The 9,531-nt window shown below is 45.5% G+C and overlaps 2 protein-coding genes across 2 annotated transcripts in view; one reads left to right on the top strand and one right to left on the bottom strand.

Moving 5' to 3' along the window:
* The window catches only part of CAPN2 (calpain 2), a 23,791-nt gene extending 19,795 nt beyond the window's left edge, over positions 1 to 3,996 (top strand). The window contains exons 13-15 of the mRNA XM_023531031.1: positions 847 to 990; positions 1,264 to 1,322; positions 3,024 to 3,996. Coding sequence (XP_023386799.1) covers positions 847 to 990; positions 1,264 to 1,322; positions 3,024 to 3,047 — 227 coding nt within the window. The 3' untranslated portion in view covers positions 3,048 to 3,996. The remainder of the gene's footprint in view (positions 1 to 846; positions 991 to 1,263; positions 1,323 to 3,023) is intronic.
* A 3,306-nt stretch (positions 3,997 to 7,302) lies between these two features.
* The window catches only part of TP53BP2 (tumor protein p53 binding protein 2), a 32,907-nt gene continuing 30,678 nt past the window's right edge, over positions 7,303 to 9,531 (bottom strand). The window contains exon 17 of the mRNA XM_011360887.2: positions 7,303 to 8,100. Within this exon, the coding sequence (XP_011359189.1) occupies positions 8,059 to 8,100 (42 nt within the window). The 3' untranslated portion in view covers positions 7,303 to 8,058. The remainder of the gene's footprint in view (positions 8,101 to 9,531) is intronic.

The raw sequence follows: 9,531 nt of genomic DNA, 5'->3' as shown, positions 1-9,531 counted from the left end.
CGTCCCTGCTCCACTCAGGGCAAGTCCCTGGCAGCATGTGATCTCAATAAAAGGGACACAAGCTTGTGGGAGACCAGCAGTGTGGGAGACGGGTGTGCTTTGGGGACAAATATGACAAGATGAGGCTGTTCACTGTATTAGCGAGGACGTAATGCTGGGCAAAGACCCCAAATTACTGGTTTAAACAAGATACATCTTCTTCTCGCATAACAATCCAAGCTCCAGCAGTTCAGGGCTGGGACGGTATCGCTGTCAGAGACCCAGGCTCCTTCTAGCATGTTGTGTCACCAGCCCTTTGAGTGCTGTCCTTATCCACGGCACCATGGATGGCTTGCCACCACAACCACGTTGTGGCAATGGGTTGACTGGAGGAGGAAGGAAAGACGGGCTCCTTGCCTTTAAGGGCACATGTCACTGCTCACACATCCCTCTGCTAGAACTTAGTCCCGAGGCAGCAGGTGGCTGCAAGGGATGCTGGGAAATGGCCCATTAAAATTCTATTACTATGGGAAAAGGGAGAATTAATATTCGTTTACCATGAACGGCTTCTGCCACACACATCCAGGAAGAATCTAGTCTCCAAGACGATGCACAGCTACACAGACAGAAAAGGAAGCACAGTTAACGGCCTGAAGCGGTGTGAGCATGGACATAGGAAAGTTTTCTACTTTAGTCTGTAAGGAGCAGGCAGGGCGAAGGGCAACAGTTTGGAAACACTGGCTTCACTAAATAAACCCAGCCCTGGGAAGGCAGCCAAGGGACACACGCGATTATAACTGTAATTTAAATTGCCACATCAGCTCCATAACCTGTGACCGGCGCCCCAGGGTACAGCCTCACCCTGAGCCATCGGTTCGCTTGTTCATTTTTCAGGTTTCAAGCTGCCCTGCCAACTCCACCAAGTCATCGTTGCTCGCTTTGCAGATGACCAGCTCATCATCGATTTCGATAATTTTGTTCGGTGTTTGGTTCGACTGGAAACGCTCTTCAGTAAGTGGATATTTGGGGAAAGACCCACTTCAGTTCAGTAAGTGGATATTTGGGGAATGGCGGAAAGCCTGCCTTTCCAATGGGTGAAATCACCGCGGCCAGAGACGTCGTCTGTCCAGTCGAGAATGGGAATCCTCCTTTAATCTGGGGAAGGAGAGGAGAACTAATAGCTTGCGACATTCAGTGAAATCAGCAGCCAGACAGGGGAATGAGATAATGGGATCTCTGTCGCAGCTCACTCACTCATGACATCCCACGTTTCTCTCTCCGCAGGGATATTTAAGCAGCTGGATCCTGAGAACACGGGAACGATAGAGCTCGACCTTATCTCTGTGAGTCAGCAGCTCACGCCGACCCCCTCACTCCCATGGGGACGGGGAGGAGAGGGCTGCCACTTGGGTGACAGAAAACTATGGTTAATTGACCTGCTTTTTAAAGCTTTGCTTTAAAACTCTTCTGGTCTGTCGGGGACAGCCCTATAAATGGTCTAGGATCCCACAATGCACTGTAATTTGCAGTCATTCCTCATCTACCTATTGATTCTCGAGTCCAAGAAAACACACCTGGTCCCTGCTCCCATGAGCTGAGTGCAGCACAAGGTTAAAATACGAAGAGAACCCTTTTAGAAAAATGCACTGCTAAGTAGCGAGCATGGAAGGTCCTTATAGAAACCCTGTGGATGAAATCACCTGGGTTTGGGGGAAGATCTGGCATGCTTAGAACAGATCTACTTAAAATACTTTCTGAGCAAATCACTTTGCTGCCTCCCCCTTTAGAATAAAACTAGCAATAGTAATTGAGCTTGCCTTATATAATTATTGTGCTCCCGTGTCCCGAACCCCAGCAGTGCCCACTTCTGAAATGCTCGTCCATCCAAAGTAAGTTGGAATACCAGTTCCACACACACAGGAAAGCACAGAATGTCCTCTTGTCATCCCAATGATAGAAAGTTCTCTCAAGTCAAAGAAAGCAGCCAGCTGGGGTATACTTGCATTATCATCTGGCTCCAGCTACATTTCCTCCATACTTGGGGGAATCGAGCTTGGAGCAGCACAGGCTATAAAGGGCAGGACCAGGTGGCCAGTGATGGGCAGGAATGACAAAGTCCCCAGAGAGAAGCCAAGCGGGAAGAAGACAACTCTTTTTCTTGAATTTTGAACTCTAGAGGAAGCCAGCAACTCAACGGCTGTTTCACTCAAAGGCATTTTAAGTACCTTCAGCCAACTGAAAATATATTTTAGCTGGCTACAAATAACACTAACTTGCTAGGAAATAGCTCTGCCCTGAGATTGCAGTATAAAAGTAGAGGCTACAATTATGACATAAAAGTGCCCAATGGCAAGTTCTGGGAACTCTAGCCCCTTTATCATTCTCGCTGGAAATCCCCTCCCACCAGCTCCCACCAGTCCCCACCAGTTCCCACCAGTTCCCACCAGTCCGTGCTGACCGGCTCACTCAGTCCCTCCTCCCCGTCTCCTCTGAGAAACAGCCACCACCTTTCCCTCCTGTTCTGGTCCTCGCCTTTCAGGGGTCCCTGGAGACCCCCCCACTCTAGTCTTTGCTAAGGATGCACAACGTCAAGAAAACCTCCCTTGAGGTTGCAGGTGACATCACCTGGCCAACTCTGCCAAAGCCCTGCTGTCCAGGCCCATCCCTGGCCGGTCAATCTGAATCTGATTTAAAGTTCCCACATAAACTCCATAGAGGACCACTGTTGAAAATCACTAGTTTCAGGGGTATGCACACCCTAAACTAACTTCTGACGTGGTAAGCTAAGTTTCACGTTTCGGGTATCTTAGTCAACCCTGTAATACGATCCATGCCCACCCGATTCAAATAACAGCTCTTTACTGACCTGCAAAAAACTAGACTAGAAATCAGGTAGAAAAAATGTGAGCTAGCATACCGACATCTTAATCCATGTTCAGCTTTTCTGGTGCAAGAGTCTTTCAGAATAATCTACAGGTACTTAAATAGCTTTTAATTTTAAAAATGGTCATTGAACTGACTTGGTTTTTTTTTTTCTTCCATAGTGGCTCTGTTTTTCAGTACTTTGAAGTGATGACTAATCTGCCTGAAGACTTCTTATGAAAGAAAATCAGCCACGGACTAAGCTTCCACTAAGCTTCCACGGAGAAACTTTTTATCTAGACCTTAATCATGGGAACATTTACGTAAACTGATGATTATAGTTGAAAATAATGACACCATTTGAGATAGAACTTTCAGATATCAAAGTAAAAGATTTGCATATCATTATACTCAATGCAAGTGAGTCGCTTAACCCTGGACAAGCTCAAAGCTTTAAATCTGTAAATGGTACCCACTTTGTACTTTTACACACAATCTTGTTTAGAGCAATATTAAATCAGGAAAAAAAAATGCAGGGAGGTATTTAACAGCTGGGCAAACATTCAGTCAATGTCAAAGGACACGAGGTCCTTGCTGGAAATATTGAAAGCAACTTCGAGTTTAAAAACGCTGCTGTGGCAGCTCGGGGCTCACCATTTCCCTTGAGTAAAATGGAAAATATGATGCCTCATGAAGTAATCTTGTCAAGGCATCTGAAGAGGCCAGGTGAGAATGCTCGCCTCTGTCACTTGGGTTAAACAAGAGACAGGTTTTCTATAATACTGACGGGTTAACAGTAAATCTGAAACTCAAGTTCCTGAGTGTGTCTGTGTCTGGTCTTATACAGTGTTATAAATACAGGAGGGGTTCTATTCATGGTCGGCTGAAGTGATACACTGAAACCAGGCGGCGTTTGCAGACGAGGTGTGACTAAGACAAAACGAGCTGTTTGCTGCCTGCTTCAAAACGTCTCGAAAGTCTCCACCTCTGGTGTTTGTGCCCGGAGTTGGGACCCGGCCTGGGAGTACCCGTGGAAACAACACAAGCGTGTTCCTTGGCTTTACTTTCTGAAAATTCTAACATTATAAAAATATTGCCTTGTTGCCTTACCTTCTACCGAACGTACTGTTAAATAAAGCGTCTCCCAGGCAACCACGCGTGCCCTGCTGTTCTTCCTGGGGGGCCCCAGCTGGCCCTTCCGAGCACACCCATTGCAGCCTGTTTCCAATGTGAGTGTGTGACAAACTCAATTCCCAAATAGGCATCTGATCTGTCATTTCAATGTGCAGCTCTAAAATTTTTTTAAAAATCCAATTCAGGAGCTCTAACTGATCATAAAGTAGGTACAGCTCTCGTTTCTGCTGCTTCTTGGTCTCTCTTAAGGAGGTGCAGGTGAGTTCCCTGTTTGGCCGGCCACCTGAACTTCACTTTGGTGTGGGAACAAGAGCGAGCTGGGAAGGCACACAGATCCGTCACTGGCCTGTTGTCTGTGATCCTGGACGAACCATAAAACATGGGAACGAGCTAATGACTTGAAACAGGCAAATGCCAGCCTAATATTTCACGACAGGATAGGAAGATGGGATCCGCAAATGCTCCTCGAATGCGGTTAAGTTCTTCCTGCTTGCTGGGTGGTGTCTGAGGGCCCCGGAGACCATGAACGTGAATGAGAGAATATGATGATGAATGAATGAGACTGTGAATGAGAACACGCAGTGTGATTTCTCCATTTGGTCACACAAGGTTAGGAGAGAGTTAGGTGTTTGGAGGGACCCAGGCCTGAAAGTGGCCTGGGGACCAGACAGCTGAGGATGTGACTAAAGCGGCTGAACGATGGCAGTGTTTGAGCTGGGAGAAAGGCCACCCGAGCCTGTGCCCCTGTGCTGGCTGCTCTGCCTCTCCGGCTGCACCTTCTTTCATTTGTAGAGCTGACCTACTCTGCCAGCCTCACTTTCAGAAGTCTGTTTCAGTGACAGTAGGAGAAATGATGTTTTTTTTATTCACGGTTTTTTGTTTTTCTTACCAATTTTGGGGAGGTTTGGAAAGGGGGAGGGATTTTTCAGTTTTCCTGATTTTTCCCTGTTAAGACGTTGGTCAATGCCTGTTTTATAGGGGAGACGGTAAATCCCCTCCACTTTCCGCCCTGGGAGGAAGTCACCCTAACCTCCAGGCCCTCCCTGCCTCCTCCCCTCCAGGGCAGGGCGCGGCCCTCCTCGGACTGCGCCTCAGGCCTGGCACTCAGCCCCTCTCGCTTCGACCTCCCTGTGCACAGCATTTCAGCGCCTGGAAGTGCTCCCCACATTCTCAGATACACTTAACCACAGACACATCCTCTGTAGCAGGCTCCAAAGAATCTAAAAACTTTGCTACCACAAAGATGCGACTACGGCATCAATCACCACACACAAGAGATGGAAAACAGCCACATGGTCAACGTTAGATAGGCTGGATAAATTATATGATGGAACATTATGCAGGCATTAAAAATGTTTATGATGCCATATCAAGCATACAACAGGAGACTATCGAGAGAACTAAACACTATGTTCCCAATCACGTGAAGACAAAAATCACACAAGACTATATATAACAAAGAAATATACCCAAATGTTAACAGTTGTCATTTTGCCTCCTGCTTCATAATGCTTCTCTGTACTTTTAAATATTTCTATAAAGAGCTTTGATATAAAGATACTCTGATAATAAACAAGTAAAAAGCCAAAAAGAGAGAATGAAAACAAATGATGTTCAAAGTTTAGGCCTAAAGAAATAAAACTGAGACGATCGTGTTTTCCCAATTTCCACAGCTTCCCTTTTCATACAACTGTGCAATTCTTCAGAGCTTACCAAGTACCTCGACACGGTACTTGGCACAGTTTTCCTCAAGTATCTGATGTGTGTAGAGGTGATGGTATTAAACTCCAGTTCATATTAGGAAAACAGGCTCAGCGGGGTGGAGTGTCCTGGGCAAGGTCAGGTGGCAGCTTAGTAAATACATCAGCCCAGGACTAGAATCAACATGGTATTAGCTTCCTGTTGCTGCAGTAACATTATCAACACAAACGTAGCTGCTTAAAAGACACTCACATTCTCACAGTTTTCTAAAAGTCCAACACCTGTCTCACTGGGCTAACTCATTCATCCCTGGAGCCTCACAGAGGCTCTGTGTCCAGGCCCACTCAGGTTGGCCAAACTCAGTTCCACATGGCTGTAGGGCTGAGGAACCCACTTTCTTGCTGGCTGTCAGCCAGGGGTTTTTCTTGGCTTCCACAGTCCCTGACTCATGGCCCCTTCATCTTCAAAGCCAGCAATGGCAGGGTGAGTACTTCCCATACTTCAAATCTCGCTGACTTCCCCGTCTGCCTCATCTCTCCAGCTCTGAAGGGCTCCTGTGATTACTGGGTCAACCTGGATAATCCAGGATAATCTCCCTCTTTTAAAGTCAGAATAGTAAATTTAATTAAATCAGAAAAGGCCCCCATCGCGGTACCTATATTAGTGTTTGACTGAATAACCAAGTGTCTTAAGTCGGCTCAGGCTGCTATGATAAAATTCCACAGACCAGGTGGCTTAAACAATGGACATTTATTTCTCGCAGTTCTGGAGGCCGGGAAGTCCAAGATCAAGGTGCCAGCAGATTCGGTGTCTGGTGAAGAAGCTCTTCCTGGCTTGCAAATGGCTTTCTTGTGCCCTCACATGGAGGGCAGAGCGGCTCCTCCTGTAAGGACACTGATCCGCCCTCATGCTCTCATTCATGTCAACCGAATCACCTCCCGAAGGCTGCGCCGCCAAACACCATCGCATTGGGGGTTAGGGCTTCAATAAATGGGTTTTAGGGGGACACAAACTCAGTCCATAGCACCAGCTGACAGGAAGATGGAGGCGGGTGATCTTTAGAATTCTGTCTAACGTACGCGTCTTGTGACACTATTAGCTCGTGTTGTCACTATTTCTCCAGTACTCTGAAAGGCATGGTGGTGTGTATGGTCTTTCACCTTCCTTTCCTGCTAGAATTCAGCTATAAAAACACATAAGGAAAAGCGACCATTGGTTTTTTTCATTTCTACCTTCTAGTAAATAAAATAGTTTCACTAAGCAAAATAGTTTCCAAAACAACTCATGAACTTGGTAATTAATAAAAGAAATGTGGAGGCCTTGTCTACATAAGTTTCTATCCCATAAATCAATATATATAATTCTGTGAAGACACATGAAATAAAATGAGGACACTAAAACAGCCTATTCTACCGCCCATGGTCTCTAAGATCTTAAAGAAAGAAACTGAATTCCACGTCAAAGACCACCACAAAACTCATAAATTGCAAACGCAGAGTTTTCTGTAAGCAAGTATTTCTTAATCACATGGCTGGTAAATTATTTTTCAGCTGGGTATGATATTGCAATGGCGGGTGAATCTTAAACAAGGCCGTTGATGACATCAGAAACTAAAACCAGTAAAAATCTTAGCGTCGAAAAGTTTAATTTTATTACAATTGTTTTTAAGTCACCTATGATCTCGACAAATATTATGGGTAAATCTATAACAAATCTCTAATTTCCAAGATACAAAAGGCAATAAATATAGATTCAAATTCAGCCTAAAAACAAGATTCTAAACCTAATTACCTGTAGTGTAGCTTGCTTTCAATACTTCAAATACACGTATAATTTTTAAAATGCTACGAGAACTCATATAACAAAGTTATTGCTCACTGACGACCAGCCAACAATTCTTCACTGACGACATCCAGGGGTGCGACACCTTCGAGCCTTCGTGCGGGTCCCGAGGGCCTGCTGGTGCTGGGGGACAATCTGAGGTGGCGCCGTGATGGCGCTGGTCCTTTCCGGTGGGAGGACAGGTACGAGGGCAGGTGCTGAAAAACTCCAGCGGAGCAGGACATGGAGCTGATTTCCCAGCAGCCCAATAAATGGTACCACTTCTTGTGGGAAACAAGATTGTCACTGAGCATCCTTCTGAGTGCACCTGGAACCCCAGCGCCGTTAGGTCGGCTTCTGTAGGCGCTCCGTTCACGGTGCTGAATGCCCCCCACTGACAGTGAGTGCTTCAACCCTTCATTTTCTTCCAGAGCACATTCTTCATGGCTTTCAAGTTACATTGTCATTAAAATAAGTTGTGAAATTTGTGCCAAAAACAATCATATTACTTCTTAGTGATAACAGAGATTAATTCTTCATTAACTATACTTCTATACAGTTTCAGGCCAAACTCCTTTGTCTTGGTTTAATTCTTGGGTATAGCTGTAAAAGAGTTTATAAAATATTTATACATTGTACAAACATGGGCAAGTATAACAAAATCTCAAGAAATATTGGGGGTGGCAAAGGAGAGAAATTAAACTAAAGAAAGGACTCATTCTGTCATGTGACAGCACCTAAAACTGCCTGAGGACACCAAGACTCACATTTAGCAATTCTCCTAATCAGCTATTCTACAAGGACATTCAAAAGTCACCGGGTCCCTTAATGGTGACAATACCTTGGTATGAATTGATATAAAAATCCACGATGGCTAAACATGAACTCAATCTGCACAGCCTGCTGAACTGTAAATCAAGTCTAATAAGAATACGAACTGCTGAAGGTGATTTGCAATATATGCTGTAAGCTCCAGCGTGGGAGCTGCTACTCCAAGGGAGAGATAATAGATCAGAGTCTCTTTTAACCTGATTCACCACAGTCATAACGCTGTGTCATGGGACTCGAGACCGTCAGGAACGAAACGCCAGACTAAAAGTCTACAGACATAAGGAAGGGTAAGTGGAGTGTTGTGTTTTAGGAATTTGCGGGTTTGTGTTTTCCATTGCAAGTGCTGAAGAGAAGCGTGTGTGTGAAGGTCACGAGCTCTCTAGTCTTGAAGCCAAGAACAAGCCAAACTAATAATTCAACTGGCAAACTAAACAAAAGCCCTCCTCCCCTCTTCCTCCGCCTAGACAAAGCAGGAAAAAAGGTTTACTGAAAGAAAGCAGAGTCAGACTTACAGCTGGGAAACTAGGGACCAAACCGGTGGATCAGTATTATATAAAGGATTATTTATCAGAGAAAAGCTATTTAGCCAATACAATATTCTAGACTCATATCTGAGTCTCTGACTAAAAATTTAACATTTATGCAATTTCCTTTTTTAAAAGGAACCAGAAAAAATTGTGTAGAACAGGGGTCCCCAACCTCTGGGACAAGGACCGGCACCAGTCCATGGCCTGTTAGGAACCAGGCCGCATAGCAGGTGAGTGGCGGGCAAGCGAGCGAAGCTTCGTCTGTATTTGCAGCCGCTCCCCAGCGCCAGCATCACCGCCTCAGCTCCGCCTCCGAGTATCAGGCAGCAGATTCTTATAAGAGCTCTGGTCAAAGGTTGGGGACCACTGGTGTAGAAGCCACTTCTATCCAGAACAGATTTCCAAAGGGCTGAGAATATTTAAATGTCAGACTGAGATGAAAATCTCCAGTCTGTTGATTTCGGAACCTTCTGAGGGCCGTACACATGGAGCAGGACTGAGCCTCCGGCCAACGGCTTCCGCACTTGGGAATAAATCACTCTCCCCACGTGTCAATAACCACGGGACCTCTTTGTTAGAAAATTAAGACTCAAGTAAGCAACTGGTTCTAAGAGGCAGAGCTCTGCTCAGGTAGGAAAGTGCAAACGTAAAACTGCTCATCTGCTGTTGCGGTTTG

This window comes from Pteropus vampyrus, unplaced genomic scaffold (genome assembly GCF_000151845.1).
Source record: "Pteropus vampyrus isolate Shadow unplaced genomic scaffold, Pvam_2.0 Scaffold60, whole genome shotgun sequence".
In the NCBI taxonomy this organism is placed as follows: domain Eukaryota; kingdom Metazoa; phylum Chordata; class Mammalia; order Chiroptera; family Pteropodidae; genus Pteropus; species Pteropus vampyrus.
Note: the sequence above shows the minus strand (reverse complement) of the source record. Positions and strands in the feature narration are given on the sequence as shown.